Here is a 22,939-nt window from a genome sequence, read left to right as displayed (position 1 = left end):
GGATCCTCTGTCCATGGGATTTCCTTGGCAAAAATACTGGAGTGGGTTGCCATTTCCTTCTCCAGTGGGTCTTCCCAAATCACGGATCAAACCGGTATCAACTGTATTGGCAGGCAGATTTTTTACCAGGAGGCACTAGGAAAGTCCTTTAAAGTAGTAGAGGGATACAAAGAAACAGATGTGAGAGAGAACGTGAAGAGTTAACACAACTCAGTAACTAATGGGATGTGAAAGATGAGGAAGAGGGCAGAGTCAAGGGTGATGCACATATCCTGCAGAATCATAGAGCCATCATCCAAACAAATTAAATGAGATAATTTGGGAGCTGGAGCCATCTACTATCTGACATCTCTCTTGGCTGTGTTAATATTGCCATTAATTCTCAAACCACGAACGGAAGGAAGCAGTACTCGCAGCACCACAGCTTTGAGCGCTTAGATTTTCTTCTCTCACAATGTGCAAATCAGCCATGGAAAGCTTGGGTTTTAGAAAGGTGTCTCAATAAGGCTGGACACCATCCCACATGCATTATTAGTCCTATTAGCAGCATGCTAATTATGGAGGATTGCTAGCACAGCCCGAGGTGAATGGCAAATACTCTTACAGTCAGGGTTGCTCAAAGAAGTGGCGGGTCCAAAGCCATTTAAAAATTGGAAAGTGGCCTCCTGATAAATAAAATGGCACTTCTGAGGCTGAACAAAGCTCATAGTTGAATGAGCTTTGTGCTGACAGGAAGACTGAAACTTTCCTGCCAAGGGGAGGCCAGTATGCAAATGTCACTTTCTGGACTTTGTTTATTGCAAAACTGGCGGCAGCAGTGACAAGAGGGGTGCAGGACAGCGGTCACAGGGAGGGAGAGTCTTCCCTGTGTCTGCAGAGTCACCTAAGACATTAATTGCCACGAGATTCTATTAAATATGTGCTTTATAACTTCAGGAAGGTACAGATGACACTTAATTTTCTGAGAGTTTGCTTTGCAGTGAAAAATTCAAGAGACTAAAATTAACTTAGGTAACTTGATATGTTATCTCATGATTGCCGGAATTTAACAATGAATACACTCCTTGATGTTCAGTTCCGTTCAGTCGTGTCTGACTCTTTGCAACCCCATGAATCGCAGCACACCAGGCCTCCCTGTCCATCACCAGCTCCCGGAGTTCACTGAGACTCACATCCATCGAGTCAGTGATGCCATCCAGCCATCTCATCCTCTGTCATCCCCTTCTCCTTCTGCCCCCAATCCCTCCCAGCATCAGGGTCTTTTACAATGAGTCAACTCTTCTCATGAGGTGGCCAAAGTACTGGAGTTTCAGCTTTCGCATCATTCCTTCCAAAGAACACCCAGGGCTGAGCTCCTTTAGAATGGACTTGTGGTATCTCCTTGCAGTCCAAGGGACTCTCAAGAGTCTTCTGCAACACCACAGTTCAAAAGCATCAATTCTTCGGTGCTCAGCTTTCTTCACAGTCCACTGTGAAATCCACTGTGGGTACCATCAATTACAAATACACATATTTCCACCTTCTGGAGCCCCATATTTGTTTATTCTCTTTTCTTTGGAGCACCATATATGGCCACCCCTGTGGTATGATTTGTTATTTATTAAAAAAAAAATACAGAGCACACTTTAATCCTGATAGATGAAATAGGAATTTTTTACTGAGCTATGGTTCAACTGACCGAAAAAAAGGATTTTTTTTTTTCCTATCTTAACTACAAGATAACTAAGAGCTGGGGATCTAATGTGCAGTATGGTACCTATAATTGACAATACTGTATTATATACCTGAAAATTTTTGAGAGAATAAATCTTAAATGTCAAGCACACATAAACTGTAATAATATAAAGGGATGGAAATGTTACCTAACCATATTGTGGTGATCATTTTGCAGTGTGTTCATGCATCTAATTACCACATTGTACACCTTAAACTTTCATATGTTATGTGTCATTGTTGTGGTTTAGTCACTAAGTTGTGTCCGACTCTTTTGTAACCCCATGGACCATAGCCTGCTAGCCTCCCCTGTCCATGGGGTTTCCCAGGCAACAATACTGAAGTGGGTTGCCATTTCCTTCTCTAAGGGATCTTCCTGACCCAGGGATTAAACCCATGTCTCCTGCATTGGCAGGTGGATTCTTTACCACTGATCAACCAATTGTCATTAGTATCTCAATAAAGCTGGGAGGAAATCTGATTCTGAAGGTAAATAGATACAAGAGGTACATATGGGTTTTATCAAATTTTGTGTGATAATCTGGGTTGTATCTCTGACATGTAATATATTCTCAGATATATCAGTAAGTATCTCTATTATGGACTTCCCAGGTGGCTCAGTAGTAACGAATCTGCCTGATGATGCAGGAGATGCCAAAGATGCAGGTTCAGTCCCTGGGTTGGGAAGATTCTCTGGAGTTGGAAATGGCAACCCACTCTAGTATTTTTGCTGGGAGAATCCCAGGGACAGAGTTTTGCCTGACAGAGGAGTTCATGGAGTCACAAAGGGTTGGACATGACTGAGCGCACACACACGTCTCTATTATATCATTTTAAAAAAATGTGTATATATATATATATAGGTAAACTATTTAAAGTTCCATGGGGAAAATATTAGCAATTTCTTACTTAGGAACACCTTGCATTCCAAAATTATTCAACTAAGTTGACCAATTGAGTGCCTACGGTCAGAGACATAACTTTTCCAACAAAGGTCCGTATAGTCAAAGAAATGGTTTTTTCAGTAGTCATGTATGCATGCAAGAGTTGGACCATAAAGAAGGCTGAGTGCCAAAGAATTTATGCCTTCACACTGTGGTGCTGGAGAAGACTCTTGAGAGTTTCTTAGACTGCAAGATCAAACCAATCAATCCTAAATGAAATCAATCCTGAACATTCATTGGAAGTACTGATGCTGAAGTTCCAATACTCTGGCCCCCTGATGCGAAGAGCTGACTCTTTGAAAAAGACCCTGATGTTGGGAAAGATTGAAGGCAAAAGGAAAAGAAGTAAGCAGAGGATGAGATGGTTAGATAGCATCACTGATTCAATTGGCATGAATCTGAGCAAAGTCCAGTAGATTGTGAAGGACAGAGAAGTCTGGTGTGCTGCAGTCCACTGGGTTACAAAAAGTCAGACACGACTTTGTGACTGAACAACCAAGTTATTACAAATAATGGCTATAGTTCAATGAATATTCAGGGTTGATTTCCTTTAGGATTGACTGGTTTGATCTCCTTGCAGTCCAAGGGACTTCTCCAGCACCGCAATGTGAAGGCATCAATTCTTCAGCACTCAGCCTTCTTTATGGTCCATGTCTTACATCCATACGTGACTATGGAAAAACCATATCTTTGACTATACAGACCCTTGTCAGCAAAGTGATGTTTTTGCTTTTTAATATGTTAAGGGTCATAGCTTTCCTTCTAAGGAGCAAACATCTTTTAATTTTGTGACTGTAGTCACCATCTGCAGTGATTTTGTAGCCCAAGAAAATAAAATGTCACTGCTGTACAACTTTAAGTGGACTATAAACTATAAAATATTGAATGACTATGCTGTGGCAACCCACTCCAGTGTTCTTGCCTGGAGAATCCCAGGGACGGGGGAGCCTGGTGGGCTGCCGTCTATGGGGTCGCACAGAGTCGGACACGACTGAAGTAACTTAGCAGCAGAGATGCTGTATATCAGAAACTAACTAATATTGTAAATCAACTCTACTTCAATTAAATAAATAAACTTTTAAAAAGGCCAAGATATTTTTGGTGACCATCATCCCTTCACTGGCAAATATTCAGTCAGTTTGCAAGTCAGCTATTTATAAATCGGGAAACATTTTCCTAAAGAAACAAATTTTGTAAATGGTGGTTAGATTCTCAGGCTAATCCTCAAAAGCTAATTTAATTCATAATAAAATGGAACTCAACTTCTAATAGAATCCTCAAACCTAACAAGCATTTATAGCAGTGATTTTCAACCGTGGCTACACACATCACATTATAATCACCCGGAAAGCTTTTTTTTTTTTTTTTTCAAAAGAACTCTTACTAAGTACAAATACCAGACTTTATCCCTAGGACAATAAAATCAGAACCCATTATCAGTAGCAGTGGTGGTAAATGAGTTGGGAAAAGGTGCAGACGGTGTAAACAATGCCTCTACAGAGAGTGGAATCAGTGCTGTGTCTGGGAAGTGGAGCCAAGGCTCTGGGGGTAGAGAGTGAGATCCAAGTACTAAAGAGGAAGAAAGGATGTCCCTGGGAGAAGGAAGGGGTTGGATTGTGGTTGTTTAATTGCTAAATCGTGTCCGACTCTTGAGACCCCATGGACTGTAGCCTGCCAGGCTCTTCTGTCCATGGGATTCTCCAGGCAAGAATACTGGAGTGGGTTGCCATTTCCTTCTCCAGGGGATCTTCCTGACTCAGTATTTGAACCCAGGTCTCCTGCATTGTAGGCAGATTCTTTACTGACAGCTACGAGAGAAGCCCTGGGGATAGGATTGTGGAGTCAAAATCATCACATCAGAGATGTTGGCCTCTGATGACAGTAAAGTTTTTCAGAATGAGAAAATGGTGGAGGGGTCTGCAATACTGGGCTCTAGCAGCCCAAGGATCGGGGCTGTGATGATGGGGAGGGAGCTGGTAAGAGGCCAGTTAGTTGGCATCACTCACCACTTCCCTTTATCTGGCTCATGAGGCAGGAAGGCTAAGTTCCCTTCAATCTACTTTCTTATTTTGGAGTGAGGCTTTCACAAAATTTCATGCCTCATATATCTTCTCTACAAAAAGCAACAATGTAGTTCTTTGCATCCTCTTGGCATGATTATGGACACTTAAGACTAAGCAGAGGGAAGGGGAAGAGAGGAGGAATGAAGGGAAGCCAGTTTGTGGGCTCCTAAAATAGGAGCAATTCTGTTCATCTCCTGCTGCTGTTCAACAGCCTTCAGAGTTCAGTAGCTCTTCTCGTCATTTCTTTGCAGCCTCTTTAGTTAGAAACATAGGCACAAAGTGTTATCACCAACTGGTGAAAGCAAAGACGCAAGGTGGAGGAGCTTCTCAACTGTTTTCCTATGTCCTTTTCATTTATATAGCGAGGCACAGAGATTTCTGACATTCTGTGATTGTTGCAATGTAGGAAAGTCTGTGGAGAAAACAACACTCACATTTTAATCAGATGCTCTCAAATGAGAAGCATTTTCTAAGTTCTATTTCATATTTCTTTTGGCATTTTCTAAGATATATTCCTTTTGCTCTGTGTTCTTGTTCCTATTTTATGAAATTTTGTCTACTCTGGAGTCACAAAATCACTGAGCTTAACATATACACAAAAGAGAAATAGACTGGCAGACATAGAAAACAAACTTGTGGTTACCAAGGGGGAAAGGGAAGAGGGGAGGGACAAATTATAGGTAAGGGATTAACAGATATGAACTATTGAATGTAGCAACAAGGGTAAAATGTAGCACAGGGCATTATAACTGATATCTTGCAATAACTAGCAAAAATACTGAATCACTATGCTATACTCCTGAAACTAACTCAATATTGTAAACCAATTATACCTCAATAAGAAAAAAATTACTGGCCTAGAAGAATTCCAGAGACACATAAATGTCATCTCTTCTGCTGGAAAAAATGGAATTACTACCATTATCTTTTCTCTGATCAGAAAGTTGGTCCTTAAATAAAAAGACCCAGTACAGGAGAAGTTTTGGAATGCGGAGGTTGTGTATAGAAGGGCTTCTTTCCAGGTACAAACTTACTGTAAGTAAACATGACAAACACACAGCTCCTTTCTGCAGTTTGCCAGCCAACCTGTGTATCAACACTACGGGGAAAACGCACCTCCATGAAAGAAATTCTTCTCTTCACTAAGCAAGGGGTCCAGCTCAGTTAGAAAAATCTGGATAGACTTCAAGCCCTATCCCTTCTCAAGAATACAGATGAAAATGGATTTCTTAGGACTAAAATTCCTGGGCAGAATTAAATTGGAATAGCATTCTACCTTAGTGGACAAAAATCTTGTTTAGTAAGTGAGACTCCATTAGCTCTGATTGTTTCAAGGAAGATTCCATCACTGAGTCACTTGACTTTGGGTATTCTGCTAGAGCAAACAGATGCCCCTCTTAGGAATCCCTGGGTGCTAGAGTAGAAGAATTAGATTAGTGTGCCTGTTGACACATTGATGATAGCCTGTAATCTGGCAAAGATACTGTGAGTAAGGTAGTCAATGAAAGTCAGCATGTTGGAAAAATGACAAATAAAACCTCCTTCTTTAAGTTAGATACTTAAATTCTCAGTCCCTGAAGACCTATGTGTCAGTTGTTGCTTCTGACCTTTACTAATTGAATTGTCCTTCTTTAGTGAGCTACATAAAAGCGGTTTAATAGATGGGAATAAAGGGGTACAGCATAACTTTTCCTATTAAAAATAAATATGTGTTCTCAGTCATGTCTCTTTGCAACCCATGGACAGTAGCCCACCAGGCTCCTCTGTCCTTGGGGTTTTCCAGGCAAGAATACTGGAGCAGTTTGCTACTTCCTGCTCTTCCTGACCCAGGGATAGAGCTGACATCTTGTGAATCCTGCATTGGCAGACAGATTCACTACCACTGCGCCACCTAAAAGAGTTAAAGTGAAAATCCCTCAGCTGTGTCCAGCTCTTTGTGACCCTATGGACTGCCCATGGAATTTTCCAGACCAGAATACTGGAGTAGGAAGCTTTTCCCTTCTCCAGGGGATTTTGCTAACCCAGGGATCAAACCCAGGTTTCCCACACTGCAGGCAGATTCTTTACCAGCTGAGCCACAAAGAAGGCCCAATAATACTGGAGTGGGTAGCCTATCCCTTCTCCAGCAGACATTCCTGACCCAGGAATCAACCAGGGTCTCCAGCATTGTAGGTGGATTCTTTACCAACTGAGTTATCAAGGAAACCCCACTGCACCAACTGTTCAGTTCAGTTCAATCGTTCAGTCGTGTCTGACTCTTTGTGACCCCATGAACCGCAGCATGCCAGGCCTCCCTGTCCATCACCAACTTCCAGAGTTCACCCAAACCCATGTCCATTGAGTTGGTGATGCCATCCAACCATCTCATCCTGTGTCGTCCCCTTCTCCTCCTGCCCTCAATCTTTCCCAGCATCAGGGTCTTTTCAAATGAGTCAGCTCTTTGCATCAGGTGGCCAAAGTATTGGAGTTTCAGTTTCAACATCAGTCTTTCCAATGAACACTCAAGACTGATCTCCTTTAGGATGGACTGGTTGGATCTCCTTGTGGTACAAGGGACTCTCAAGTCTTTTCCAACACCACAGTTCAAAAGCATCAATTCTTCAGCGCTCAGCTTTCTTCACAGTCCAAATTTCACATCCATACATGACCACTGGAAAAACCATAGCCTTGACTAGACAGACCTTTGCTGACAAAGTAATGTCTCTGCCTTTTAATATGTTATCTAGGTTGGTCATAACTTTCCTTCCAAGGAGTAAGCGTCTTTTAATTTCATGGCTGCAATCACCATCTGCAGTGATTTTGGAGCCCAGAAAAATAGTCTGACACTGTTTCCACTATTTCCCCATCTGTTTCCTATGAAGTGATGGGACCAGATGCCATGATCTTAGTTTTCTGAATGTTGAGCTTTAAACCAACTTTTGCACTCTCCTCTTTCACTTTCATCAAGAGGCTCTTTAGTTCTTCTTCACTTTCTGCCATAAGGGTGGTGTCATCTGCATATCTGAGGTTATTGATATTTCTCCTGGCAATCTTGATTCCAGCTTATGTTTCTTCCAGTCCAGCATTTCTCATGATGTACTCTGCATACAAGTTAAATAAGCAGGGTGACAGTATACAGCCTTGACATACTCCTTTTCCTATTTGGAACCAGTCTGTTGTTCCATGTCCAGTTCTAATTGTTGCTTCCTGACCTGCATACAGGTTTCTCTGGAGGCAGATCAGGTGGTCAGGTATTCCCATGTCTTTCAGAATTCTCCACAGTTTATTGTGACCCACAGAGCCAAAGATTTTAAAGTCCAATATTCTCCTCAAAATAATTTACCTCAGGATTTATTAAGCCATGTTACTCAGAAAGAGTAGATTCAGATAGGCAGGAAATTCATAATTTTAACCAGAAATTCAGGGCTGCTTTGTATTTTTGAAATTTCACTATTATGTGTAGCTGGTTGCTTGACTATGGCTGGAGCTGGCTTCGTGATGATCCCAATGGTACAGACCTTAGCAATAAGTTTGGATTCATAGTTCTCCTTCAGTGGGGTGAAACCATCTCAAGTCTCTGTCTTAATCCTTGTTAAAACTTTTAGTTGTTTAAAAATTATTTTTTAAAATCTGTATGTGTGGTGACGAATGATAACTAGACATTGTGGTGACCATTTCAAAGTATGTACAAATATCACAGCATTATGTTTTACAACTGAAACTAATATAATGCTGAATATCAGTTATACCTCAACTTTTCAAAATGTTATTTTTAAACAGAAATTTTCACTTTGAAAGTGAAACAAGGCTCAGAAAGCATTTTTATCAGAAACAAGTTTGAGTCTGATTCTGTGCTACAACAATTTCTAAAGGAAAAGCTTGGTTTAACTCAAGTTCCAATTAACTTAAAAAACTAAGGGAAAGTGAGACCTTTCTTTTCTCTTCTAAAAACTAAAAGTGGCAGGAAAAAAATCTCTTATCTACTTAGATATTCTCTTACCTGATTATAATCTTTCATTTTTTTTTATGCCTTAGTCTTAAGGAAAGTATATGCAGAAGGAATTTCTGATAAGAGAACTAGGAGAGAAAGTCAAAACCTTCCTTTAATTATCTTTATCAGGTTAGCAGGGAACAGGCACCTATGCCTTAGGTAGAGAAAGGTGATTAGCATTCAGAATACTGAAGACTACATCAGTTTAGGAAGGGCATGATTTCAAGATAAGTTGAAGGGTAAGTTAGAAAGAAGCAACTTATTTAAGCTTAAGTATAGAACTAGGATCAGATCAAATAGTGATAGCTAATAAGAATTAAGGATTTGGTAGAACTGACTCCCTAATTATACCCAGAGTATTAAGTAGACTCATTATGTTAGAAAGGATCTTGGAGGTCAACCAATCCAACTTTAAATCTTTGGTCACAAGGAACAGATGCCTCCTTCAGCTGACACAAGCCAAAGAGGACAATTTATTAAAATGTGATATTTGTACATACTTATTAAAATGTTAAGATCCTAGGGCTGAAAGGAAGCCATGCCTGGGGAATGAAGTAAACCAAAGGAACTTGATCTTTATTTTCAGGACTTACCCCTTTATTTCTTTTTAAAGTTGATGTACATATCCATGTCAATGGCCTAAAACCATTGTTTAAACATGACCACAGCTGAAATTCTAAAAAGTGTTTTGAACGTTAAAGCTATTAACACTTATCTATAAAGTGGTGATAATAATTCTTGTGCTAAAAATACAGCTAGAGATTGGGCACATGATAGAATCCCGTCTCCGAGAAGCTTCACCGAGTAGAGGAGATGTTGCTGTAGAGAACATTTAGTTCAGCATTTCTTGACCAGAAAGCAACTGCAAAGTGTTCAGGTCTTTAAAGCAGCAATGGTATCCATTTTCATGTCCAAGAATAATAATTTAAAAACTCTTGGTAAGTTAAATGTTTATGTAAAAACTGTTTCCTTTTTAAGTGGAGCAAGTTGAGAGCCTTTGGGTGTATACTGAGGATGTCTGCTTGGAGACTACACGGAGATTAGATGCATTTGCTCATGACTTGTAACTTAGTTTATAACACAGTTGAATACCACTGGGTACTTCCAATAGCCTCACACATTTTTTAATTGTTTTTATTCTTCATCATATATTGTTTACATTTTTCTCAGTTCTGAATTAATGAGGAATTTAATGAGGAAGTAAAAATATAATTCTGCCACTTTTCCCCTGGATACTTTTGCCAGATCCATAAATTTCCTTCAGCTGAAAAAACTAGGTATATAAAACATCAAGGTATCTCTAATATTTCAAAACATAATGTAAAGAAGATAAATAAATCAGCATTAGTTGTGCATCCTGTCTCTAAACAATAATTTATCATGGAAATTAAGTACTGATGATTCTTTGAGGTTTGCTCCAGATTAGAAGACAGAGCAGAACTATTGTGTATTCTGGTTACTCGCATACCTCAGTGCAGTCCCATAGCCTATTCCTCCTGCCTGAAAGGTCTCCTCCTGTTCCTTTATCTGCTTGGTCTTTACCCTTAGTCTGGAGCTCAGCTCTTACCTCCTACCTTCCCCAGTTCCCTCCAGCAGGATCTGTTTCTCTTCCCTCAGTATTCTCATAACACCTGTAAGGGGATTACTCTCTCGATGGCCCCATTTTTGAAACCAGTCACTGAGTCTGTTTCCCCACCTTGACCTTGAGTTGAGATCAAGGGCAGCTTGGTCTTTCCAGTGCCTGGCACAGTGCCTCACACCTACAGTGTACTCACCAAATCTTTCTTTAATGGACGAGGGTAAGCAGAATCAAAGCTTGATAAGATTAGAAACTGGAGAGGATGTGGGGAGAGCATTTCAGGAAGAAGGAAAATGTACACAAGTCAAGAGAGAAAAAGGAAGAATCTGATAGGTACAAGATGTACTAAGGAGCCATAAATGGACCCATGTGACTAGACTTGGGAGTTCAGAAAGAGTAGGGGGTTATGTTTGTTGGGGAAGGGCCCCAAGAGGTACCCGTTGTCTTAGTCTGCTTGGGCTCCTATAATAGAATACCATACTCTGGGTGGTTTAAAGAATAGGAATTCATTTTCTAGTAGTGTTGGAAGCTGGCAGCCTGAGATTAAGGTGCCAACATGATCGGTTTCTGGTGAGAATCTCCTTCTGGCTTGTGGCCTTCTTGCTATGTCCTCATGTAACATGAAGGGTCATCTGGTCTCTCCCTCTTCATATAGGACAGTGGTACCATCAGTAGGACCCTAACTTCATGACCTCATGTAAACCTAATTACCTCCAAAGACCCCATCTCCAAACACCGTCAAAACGAGGGTAAAGACTTAAACATAAAATTTTGGAGGGGATACAATTCAGCCAATACTGAATGGTTAAGGATCTAGTCCTGCTTTAATGAAGTGGTCCAAAGAGACCTCCATTATCCGTCCCTGTCATTCCTGAGGTTCCATTGTTCATTTAAAAAATTGAATGAAATCCCAGAAATCAACGTTTCCAATTGAAGGGGCTTTAAAGCCCAAGGGCAGGAGCAAAATAACCTTCTAATTTCTGAGATGAATGAACAAAGTAATTTTGGTGAGTGGTATCTTCTATTTCTACAGCAGCCATAAATCATACCTTTGGGAGCTGAACCATTTTACTTTTAAATGTACATTTTGCAAAGAACACAGTCATTTCTTATTATGCTCCTTTTGTACAATTTTGTTGCATTCATCACTAGTCAGAGTCCTGTTGATTCTATGTTAGGAAAACTATTTGTTATATTTACAGTCCAAGTGTCTACTGATTAGCTCAGGCATTTTTGCATTAGCTGATCGGGATGGTAGTACAGTCTTAAAAAATTTATGGCTTTCTCCATTTGCCCAGGGTCCATATTTCATTATTCTCCAGACCTAGACTCCTTTTGTCCAGTGCATTCTTTTTGGAATCTTCCTCAGTATGACATTTTTATCCATTTGAAAAGTTTATGTCCATCTGTAAATGATTCAAGCCCAGATGGAGAATTCTGCCACCTGATTTGCAGAAAGTTGTTGCTGCCTAAAGATTTGCTGGGCACGTCCCATTGATAGATAGTACAAATATATACTGTTAATATAATGGGCAAAGTCTAGAGTATTACCATAGCTCCCAACTATCGAATGATATACAAAAATATATGACTTGGGGACAGCTGAAATTGTTTCCACACTTTGAGCTCTGCTTCCATTAGACTGCTTCACAATATTAGATTCAATCCCAAGGTGCTACTGATAATCATCAGCTGTTTTTCCTGGCCAGTGTCTTTGTTTAAATATATTCTTTCATTATCCATGTGCTTTTGAAAAAAATAGAAGAATGTTTTTAATTGAATAATCTGTATTCTGCCAGATACTCCTTCTCCCTAGAAAGGTATATAGAAACTCACTTTACTATTTTTATTTATCCTGCCAGTGTAGTATATTGATGAGAGAACTGAGGTCCAATAGTGTTAAAATAAGATATGAAATATTGATTAAGTCTTTTTTAAAAATCCCTTTTTGCTCCTGAGTATAGCAGATTTCAGCAGAAACTGCTGCCACAATTGTGCTCTCCAGTAAACCCTCATTGTAGGAAGGGTTTGGATCCCCTTTGGGCTTTGATAAATGATTATTATGCTTTTGAAATTTTCACTTGGAATGCCCTGGGCCTTGTTTGCATTGGATCGTAGAAGAAATGGATTAGAAACAGTAGAAACAAAGGCCCCCAAAGGAACCATTCTGGGAAGAGGCGGCAGCCACAGAGATGGAGGCAACTGGATTCCTCATCCTTGGTCCCTGATCTGGTTTCCCTTCCGCATTGCACAGCCCCCATTGTTGGCTAGGAACTTCCCTTTGGGTTTAGGCCAAGTAAGTATGTTGATTCTTAGGGCTGTGTTGCAAGGTAAGATAATAATTCAGTATACACCAGACCTGAATGGCTTCAGATAGACTTGTCAAGATGCTTGGCTAGGTAAGGAAAGCCAGTGGGACAGTGAGCAGAAAGTATGGGAATGTACATAAGCAGAGCCTGGAGAGCCTTGATTTGGGGTCAGAGACATCCCCATGGCAAATCTCTCTTGGCCAAAGACCATGCACCAGCAAGTCAAGAAGTCTACTGTCCTCTTAGAGCTCAGAGGAGCTTGGAACAAAGAGGAATCTGGTGCAATGTGCAAGAGAACTTCTTACACAGGGCATACACCACAACAGAGAATTATCGCATCTAAAGCAGGGCAAGATTTAAAAAACCCTGATATAGGGAAAGTGCTATTATTTTGCCCATCAAAGTATAAGCTTCTTGAGTTCAGAATCCAAGTCATTGAGATAATGGTGCTCAATAATTAGAGCATCCTATGTATGTGTGTGTGTTTAGTTACTCAGTCATGAGAGCATTCTGTAAATAGATCAATTCAGTGTAAGTCAGCTTTCTTTTGAAAAGTAACCATTTCTGTTTCCTCAGTTCCTCCTCTGGAATTATCCCATGTCACTCACTAGAAAGTTCCAGCTTACCGGGCATTAGGAAAAAAATGCTTTGCAGTATGTTTCCAGAAATGAGAAGATGAGGGAACATGCTCAGAAGCAAGCGTGCAGGTGAATGAAGATATTGGGATTAGTAAAAAAAATAAGGCTAGCATGACAGACAACATACACCTGTGGCCATGTGATGGCCTTTAGCATCGAGGAACAGGGGTAAACATCAAGGGGCATGGTAGCTTATATTTTATTGGTAATAAAGTAGATGAAAAATCATATTTTAAATGATATGCCTTCAAACATGTGCTACATCAAGGTGTTGACAGCATCATTTTTCCAAGAGATGAGCAAGTAAATTTTAGCAGTTTCCAAGTGGTAAGTGTCTTGATTACCAAGGAGCAGTGGGATGCGAAGTTGGCTGGTGAAACAAATGATTGATAGCTTCCTTTTAATACTCTTGCCTTTCCCCCACCCCCTCCCCCAACATGGCTCATTATTCTGCTGCATTAATTTAAGCTTTCCTATTGTACTGAATTAGGGGCTAACATTCTCTTATCATCCCTATGGGAATCTTGATTGTTTATTTGTAGGTGACAATAATTGTTTTTATCGATCCCCAATTGTGGAAGGTATAAAAAGTGCCGTGGCTGATGGCCAGCTAGTACACAGTGCTATGTGCATGACTGACAAATTACAAGACAATATTTGGCCCAAGAGGTGACCCTTTTAGAATTTCTTAAGGCATCTGATAGTTATCACTAGGTGTCTCCAAGCTAAGAAGCATAAACAACTTCACATGTATCAGCTCAAGTCTTTTTGTCGCTGATTCTATTGAACCTCCTAAAGGTCAACTGGGGTGTAAAATTTATACTTCCTCCTTTCTAGTATACCCACACAGCAGGAGAGTTTAGAAATGGTGCAGCTACAAGAATTCCCAGATGCAGTGCCATCCAGGCCAGTGAATTCCCTTAGGAACCCAGATCATCAGGGCATTTATTTGGAGTGAAGTGAAAGTCGCTCAGTCATGTCCTACTCTTTGCGACCCCATGGACTATATAGTCCATGACATTCTCTAGGCCAGAATACTGGAGTGGGTAGCCTTTCCCTTCTCCAGGGGATCTTCCCAACCCAGGGATCGAACCCAGGTCTCCCTCATTGCAGGCGGATTCTTTACCAACTGAGTCACAAGGGAAGCCCCTTCATTTATTTGGAAGAATTCCTCTATTAATCCAGCAGCTGCCATTCTTCCACTGAAAGTATCATTATATGGATATTAGCTGGAAGTATTGAGAAGAAACCACTTTGCTAGCCCAGGCAAGTATTATGGGTAGGAAACCTCATATGATTTTACATCCAAATATGTCAGAGGCACCAGTGGCGGGGGGGAAATGCAACTCTTTAATTAAGTGATGGTCGTATGACAGGGCACTTGGGCCATATGAACCTCCTAGTCTGAATCTAATGCAACACAGCTTGCTCGAAGAGCTTTTAAGCTAATTATTATGCTGTCTCTCCAAAAACAAAATAAATTGGTTGAAGCTTAAAACCCATTGACATCAGAAATGGGGTAAAAATTTCCTTATTAGGTGGAGACATGGAAAGATCTTTGACCAGAGGCCAAACCCTGAAATTCTTGACCCTCTTTTCCTATGGTAAAGAGAAGACAACACATAGAGAAATCACTTTGACAACAGTACCCTATTTATCCTTTGAGGGTTCTGCTAGGAAAGTCTGGCTGTTGGACTCTCAGAAACAGCTATGTGGGTTGGACCAGAAAGAGCCAAGGGAGCTTTTTTTGCCAAGTAGGGGTCCATATGTCTCATGAGCGATCCTTCCTATGTCTCAGGTTTCTGATGCTATCTTGGTCCTTGACACCAACTATGTGGAGGGACCAGCTCCTAGAAGAACACTAAAAAGAAAACCGATTTGACTTAATGTAGAATTTTTTTCTCACTCAAATTAATCTTTACCCTCAATGGTATGGTGGTGTCTTTGGTTTTAGACAGCCATTCCAGCACCTTCTATGAGCAATTGTGTGAAAGAGAAAGATATGGAAAGTTTTCCATATTTGGAGGGAAGGGCCATCTTCCCTCCAAAAGTTGAGGGAAGGTAGCCACCACTACTGCCAGATAAAACTGTGCAGCCTTTCCATATATACCCCAGGCACTCCAAGGCATTCCCATGTTACAAATGTGCATTTATTGTGACCTGACCAATTGTGTTATATGCTTGTTAGTTACACATCCTACATGGATGGAGCATGGAACTGCCACATGGCTAAAGATGAAAACAGATTGACTATCGTGAGTGATGATCACAGAATCGTTTGATTTTGAAATGAGAGTAAACCTTAGATAAGCCTTAGTTACACTATCTCATTTTAGGGAAAAGGAAACTAAGATGCCCCAAAGAAGCTAAGTTGTCCAAAGCTTCACATTCCAGTCATGTCACAGCTGGAATGGGAAACCAGATACCCTCACTCAGTTCTTTACTGTGCTTGGTATTAACTCTGAAACACACAGGTTCTGCTTTGTTACCCTATATTGTGATTATTTGCTTTAACATGTGTGGCCTCCCCCACTAGACTGTGTGCTCTTTAAGAAAATGTTTGATATTCATCACCAACTTCTAGTATAGTCGGTAGCACATAATAGGATCCCAATGAATGTTTGTTAAAAAAGGTGAATAAGTGGGTAAATATGTGAGACCTGTCATTTCTCATCATGTGCAAATAAATGCTGTAATTTTTTATGATCATTACTAATGCTTGGTCAGCCTAGTAATGAAGAATGGATAGGGAGGATTGGAAGGTAGAAAAGTAGAAGGAAAAGGCAAGAAGAGGGGAAAAAATACAATTCAACAGAAGAATAACTGGAAAAAAATCAGTATGTAGATTAAATTTCTAGATCTTATTTAGGAGCTTTTGGTCAAGACTCCTGTCTATTCTGATCTCTCCCCATTTTCAAATGACGTTTTCAGCAGATGGTGCTTTAAGCACTTCCCATTATTGCTGTTCCTCCTCAGACACCAGAATTGCAGGGTTGACTGCAGGTTGCATTGTATTATAGGCAAAGTTGCTCTCTTCTATCTTCCCCTCCCTGTGCTATGTCTTCCCACCCATTTGGCACTTGTTCCTAACCCATGCTGCTGCAACTGTTCCCGTCACAGAGGAAAGTGCATGTAACTCAATGTGGTACTGTTTCTGGAATGTTTTCCATTTAGAAGACACACCAGGAGATACAAAGGAAGTCATTTTACATATTGGCATTTCAGACTCGGTGACAAATAGGCAGAGGGGGTGGATATAGATGCACTGGGTTTGTTTCTCTTGCAAATCAACCAAAGTTGAAGAAAATAAAGGCTAAAAATCCAGTTATCAACCCTCGCTGTGAGTTCCTTGCTCCTGAAATGCTTACCTGTTGAGATTTGATACTAAGTGGTACCTGTTTATGAAAGAATAAGAGGATTCAGGGTCCTAACTGTAGCACACTGATGGCTTGGTCCTGGAGAACTGCAGCAAGGATGTTGGACATCAGTGGGGAAAACTACTGGCGGGAGTGCTGTGCCAGCGGTGAAGTGGAGGAGGAGAGAGGACAGTGCGCCAGTTCACCAAGACATCTAGGTGGAAGACTGGAAATTTAGTCTTTTTTAGAAAGTGGTGCTACACAGTTGCCAAACAACCTGGGGTGACCCAGATGCCCCCATGGGGAAAGTTTTAAGGAGATTGGCAGTCATCTGTTTTGGATAGATTGGGTTGTCTTGGCCAAAGACAAATATGGAGATCCAGCTTTTCATCCAACATTCCCTTGAACCATTTGCAACTTGACAGACACCTCAAATCAGCACTTATCTAATTTCTCTACCCCTTCAGTTATTCTACTTCCCATCTCTTTCTTAAACATACAAGCACACATCCTCATATCTGTGATATTGAACACTTCCTGGAACACTCTTCCATCATATGGTCTGTTGAGCAAGTGGCATCTGTTGCTCATCATCAGGAGTAGAAATCCAAACACTTCTGCCCACTGTATCTTGGTATTGGAGCCACCAAAGAAAACACAACACAGTCAAGTACTGCATGGAACAGTGCTCTCCTCACACAAAGAAGAGAGACAGAGCAAGGTCAGCTGTAAGAGTGGACATCAGTACACAGTGAGCAGGTCCCTCCCAGCAGCTGACACAGGGCTGTTGGCCTGCGTGCAGCCCTCCTGCACCACAGAACAAAGGAGCCCATCCCCTTTTTGCAGGGAACAATTAGAGCAGTGAGGTTGGCCAGGTGCTATATGTCACTTAAGCAGAGCAAAGGAGTACACACTGAGTGTGAAACAGAAGAGGCTACTTTCACACAAGGTGGTACGTCCAGCACAGGCTGTGAAAACTCCTTGGTAAGGAAGTGTTCCAGGCCCAAGGCCTATTCTTAGGTGACCAAGAGGGGGTTGAAAAACTGCCCACATGAGGCTGCCTTCCCAGTAGGCCCATATAGTTTCTTCCCATTCACCTCTCCTGCCCTCTCTTTTCCCCATATCTTTGTGTCTATTATCAAAAAGCCCTTCCCTGATCAACCGTTATAACATAGCCATCTTCAGATCCAATCCTCTAGCCTCTGTGAAGACAGAAAGCCTTGTTTTGATACTTACTGTATTTATATATCTGTGTCATCTACAGCAGTGATGGGCGCATAGTAGGTGCTCAGTTAAAACATGTTCAGGAGATTGGTAACACAGGTCTTATAAAGGAAAAATCTTGTCTCATGATGCCAGGAAAACAGTGAAGGAAAACTTTTCAAATGCTTTCACAGACCAAGTCATTCACTCACACTGCATCCAATTTCCACTTAGAAGCCCAGCAAGCCTCCAAGGAAGTGATATGTCCAGGTAAGTAAGATAACACCATTATCATTCAGCTCCCATCAGGGCTGCAAGCAACTTGAGAAAACCTGTCCTCTGATATACAGCACTAATTTGTGTCTTACGGAAAGTCAAATAAATTATTTTTCACCTGAAGGGAGCAGGATTATTTGACTCCAGATATTTGCCATATGGCTTCTCTTCCATACAACATAGCTTCTAGGCTTAAGGTAGTAAGAGTGAGAGTATGCCTATAAACTATTCAGAGATAATTCAAAATAAGTGTGTATCTTTGACAGATTGTCAAGTTTCCTTATGTTTTTTTCCTGATAACAAGTGCTATGTTTTTGATGAAAGGTTGCTCACTTCTCCTCACACTTTGCTGTTGCTCTGTGTATGTCTTCTGTGTTGTTTTGTTTGTTGTTTGTTTTTTTTATTCCCCCCACAGAGTCCAGTCTGGCTCCTATCTCAGCACGGGGTGGTTCACCTTCATTCTGGCCATGGATGCCTGTTACGGCATTCACGTCTACGGGATGATAAATGACACCTACTGCAAGTAAGATCACAGGAAGTTATTTTTATGCATCTCCAATTCTGATATCTTGTCAAAATATCACAATTCATTTTAATACCATAAATCTGAGAAACAGATAAAGCAACAATTTTTTTCCTGGCATTCTTTGCTGACATGACATTTTATTGTCAGTGCATCAAGTTGTGACTTTTAGGGATGATGAAAAGAAAAATATTTACCACAGTCTAATGTCAAATGTCAGAAGGAACATTTTTCCCTTAGTCTGTGGCATGTCAGGGACTTATGGCTTGAAAATACAGAACAAGTTCAATGGTTATTTAATTTGCAGAACAGGTTTGTTGTTTCTGCCACTCTAATGGTTGATGAATGGTTATCTACTCAATGGTTATATTTGATCTTGAAGGACAAAATGTCCTGAAGCCTCAGAGAAGCTGATACTTAACAAGAATTCCTGGAAATTATATTTCACTGCTAAGTGAGTAATCTGTCAGATCCTTATTTAAAATGCATGTGTTTATCCACAGTATATCCCTGCTGGTAGGATAGTTTCTAATTAGATAATAAACCTTCCATGCTTCATCAAGGTAATGAAATAGATTTCCCTACCAACAATTGGCACAGTATCATTCAGAGAGTGTTTTAATAGTATTGTCAAATGGTACCTAAGCCACAGTCTTCATAATCAAATATTTCTACTTTAACTATAAGCATAATGGAGCACAGATGAACCAAATATCTTACTCTGAAAATCATTAAGCTTCCTCAAGCTCTGCTAAAGCAATCAGGTTATCCAAAGTTTGTTTCCATTATACACCATTTCCTCCCTCAAAGAATGGCTCTATGTTTGCATATAATTGGTGTGATACATAAATTTTATTTGATTTATTAAAGCACTAAGGGCCTAGTATGTCTTTCTAAAAGCTTTTGTGTATAATAGCTTTTAACTGAGTTCATGGACAAGAATCAGGCATGGGTTTGCAAGTAATGCATTTACTGGGCACATAATGGATTCTAATAAATGAGTGCTTCATTTTTCATCTCAGTCTTTCTCTCCTTTTCTTTTTTTTCTTTTCTAGGACAGAAGGGTATAGAAAAGTCCCCTACCATTACTATGAACAAGGAAGAGATGAATGTGATGAATATTTTCTTCATGAACATGCCCCATATGGGGGGCATAGGTTTATCACTGAAAAGAAAGTGTTTGCTAAATGGGCCAAGAAACACAGGATAATATTTACACACCCAAACTGGACAGTGTCTTGATGTTGGCTTTTCTGACCTTGCCACACCACTTGACGTGATCATGATGCTGAGATTGTGATGCTAATGATGCTGATGCTGATGATGGTGATGATAAAGACAATGATGATCAAGTTTCTGTACATTCTCAGATATGGATGGTGATTCTACCTGTAATTTGAACTTGGGATTTTGAACTCGGGAGGCTGGTTGTGCTCATTACGTTCTTTCTGAAGGTTCAACATTACATATTGCACTTTATAATTTAACTGGAATTGAAATGAAGGCCAGTAATATGACAACAGTGACCTAAGAAATTGGAAGATTATCCTTCAAGATAGCTGCCCAGGATTCTTGGACAGTGTATAACTTCCAAAATCCCTGGGATTTGGCCTCATGAGGCAAGGTTACTGATTCTAGTCTCCTGAGCCTGAGCAGCTCCACCATCTTGAAGAAGGATTGATTGTCAAACACTGACCCAAGAAATGCTCTCTGGGTAAACTTGCCACAGTGACAGCTTGGCTTTGGGGCAGGGAAGAAACCTCTTTCTGACTTCCCCTCTTCCAACAGTACCTCCAACAGATAAAGCCTCAGGCCATTTCCTTATTAACGAGGAAGATACCATGGACATCCTACCCATCAGGATTACTTGACGATCTCAAACACTTCGTTCAGAATGGGCCAACTAGCAAATCTTGATGACTTTCTACTCTCATCACTCCATTCTTACTACCGCCCCCCCCCAAATATAACTAAACATATTACTAGAATGATCTGTATTAATGTTTAGTTATTTTTGGTCAAGTCCTAAATATTTCAGAAAGCTATTTAACATATAATATACCAACACTGTAATAACATATACTGTGAAAACATTCTTAAAACATAACCAAAAGGGTTTACTAACTCTACTACAACATCCAACAACACAAAATTTGATGCTTTTTAAAATCATGAAACAGGGAAAGCAAAGCATATTTTTACATCAATTTGTATCCTACCATACTTCATAATATATATTTGTATATTCAAATTTCTATTTTATAGGCCCTAGATGTGTCTCTCCACACATTACATTATCATTGCCAAGTGCCAACTGTTAGACATGGAGAGGAAATGATTTCTTGTATTTAATTTGACTGGAGCTTTTGCCTTCTTGGAGGTTTATTTTACCCAGAGTGTATCAATTGCTATACCACAATAACACAATAATAATGACCTTGATATCCAAAGTGCTTTGTCATGTAGAGTCTTTCACATATGCTGTCTCATGTGATACCCGTGACCACCCCACTGGGCTATTACCTACACATTCTGACATATTAGCAGATGATCTATGATTTGTTAATTGCTCTAATATATTCCAGGTTGCTCCCCTTGCTAATATTTGTATAGAATAGCATTTGTGTAGACTAGCAACCAATTGATTTCAGTGCCAAATAAATGTATTATATCAAGATTATGCAGAAAGTATCCCAAGGATGGTCTTGGCCATAGACTAGGACCCTGTGAACAAAGGATACTTTTGATTTTTTTCCCATGACTCCATTTAGGTGGGGAAAAGATGAGGTAAAGGGACAACAGGAAGGAATATAAGCCAAGAAATATAGTTTCTTGTCTCCATCTTAAGATTACTTTGTTCTCCAGACACTCATTGCTTGTCAAATATTAGAGGGTTAAATTACTGAGAGAGGAGCTCAGAGACCAAAGACATCCTTACCAGTATTCAGAGGACAAAGCTGGGCTCAACTAAGCCTGTTTCGGAGGCTGCAAGCGATGATAACTTTTCAACTCAGGAGCTCTCTGTAGGTCTCTACCAGTGCTAAATCCTGCCATTAGCTGTCCTTAAAATGGGTCCTCTTGTGCAAAATCCTCTTTCCTCTTCTCTTCTGCCATTTCAATACCTCAGTACTCACATCCATAAAAATGACCAAGTGCCACTTTCATTGTTGAAATTGTTATTGTTTTTCTTTTGCTGTTTCCTCATGTGATTTTCAGTTGTATATATGTTAGTTTTTGCAAGCTAATGATGGATAGAAATGCCCACTCAAAGAAAAATAAACAGATGAAAATGTCACGGTTGTAATACAGACTGTTTTTCCCCCCTGTTGTGATACAGAAGTTCCACTTTTAAATAAAAAGGAAACCTTGGTTATCAGAGTGTTTCAAGGAATGACATAATGTAGTTGATTTAGTTTTCTGGTAAATGGAAGGCCAACCCTATTTGTTTTACTGAGAAACTTCAAAAAACATCCGTGTTCTCCTGCCTCACTGTGATGGTCTGTGAATGGAGACTTATGCGAAGCCCTGTATCCCTCAGTCTGTGATGGTAGATATGTGTAGAATAGGCAGTGTTTCCTTTGGAGGGGTAAGGGGGCACCTCTCCTTCCCTTTTTTTCCTTAAACCCATTTTATACTTTTTATTGTTGTCTCTTATCTCCTTTTTCTGCTAAGATTGGGAAACAAAAATCAGATTATTCTTATTGTGTAGGCCTGATTGAATGACTTCCAGTGCCATTATCATTTTGATAGAATTATGTGACTTATTTTTTTTTGCAGTCTTAACATTCTCTGCTTCCATTTCCTGTTCTTCTTTTTAAAATTATTGGATTATTCTTATTGTTATTTTATTTATTTCTACTTTTTGGCTATGCCCCATAACATGTGAGATCTTAGTTCCCTGACCAGTGATCAGACTTGCATCCCCTGCATTGGAAGCACAGAGTCTTAACTGCTGGGCTACTAGGAAAGTCCCATTTACCCTGAGCTTTCTACTGCTAGTGGAAATACAAAGTCTAATTTGTCCTATGTTGAGAAATTTTCCACCTAAGGTTTACTGATAGAGAAGTGAATGGTAAAGGAGCAAAATTCAAGGAGAGAACTTTTTGTGCAAATTTCTGGTCCACATCACAGGTTCTAGTTAACTAAAAAGGGATTTTTCCCAGCATCTAAACATGGAAAAATTTGACTAAACTTATTTATCAATGATATGTATGTATCTCAGAAGTTAATTAATATTTGTAAAAAATAAAAATATTTCCATATCAGGCTCTAGGCAAATGGACTCTGGAAATGGCCACGATTTTCTGAAATGAACATAAAAATGTGCAAACTAAAAATAATAAAGTAAATATTATTTTTAACTCT

General features: G+C 40.0%; 1 protein-coding gene across 1 annotated transcript in view; it reads left to right on the top strand.

Annotated features, from left to right (window-relative positions):
• The window catches only part of ST6GALNAC3 (ST6 N-acetylgalactosaminide alpha-2,6-sialyltransferase 3), a 610,381-nt gene extending 588,431 nt beyond the window's left edge, over window positions 1-21,950 (top strand). The window contains exons 4-5 of the mRNA XM_025288426.3: window positions 18,467-18,574; window positions 19,630-21,950. Of these exons, the coding sequence (XP_025144211.1) occupies window positions 18,467-18,574; window positions 19,630-19,816 (295 nt within the window). The 3' untranslated portion in view covers window positions 19,817-21,950. The remainder of the gene's footprint in view (window positions 1-18,466; window positions 18,575-19,629) is intronic.
• The last annotated feature ends 989 nt before the right edge of the window (window positions 21,951-22,939 follow it).

Source organism: Bubalus bubalis, chromosome 6 (genome assembly GCF_019923935.1).
Source record: "Bubalus bubalis isolate 160015118507 breed Murrah chromosome 6, NDDB_SH_1, whole genome shotgun sequence".
In the NCBI taxonomy this organism is placed as follows: Eukaryota; Metazoa; Chordata; class Mammalia; order Artiodactyla; family Bovidae; genus Bubalus; species Bubalus bubalis.
Note: the sequence above shows the minus strand (reverse complement) of the source record. Positions and strands in the feature narration are given on the sequence as shown.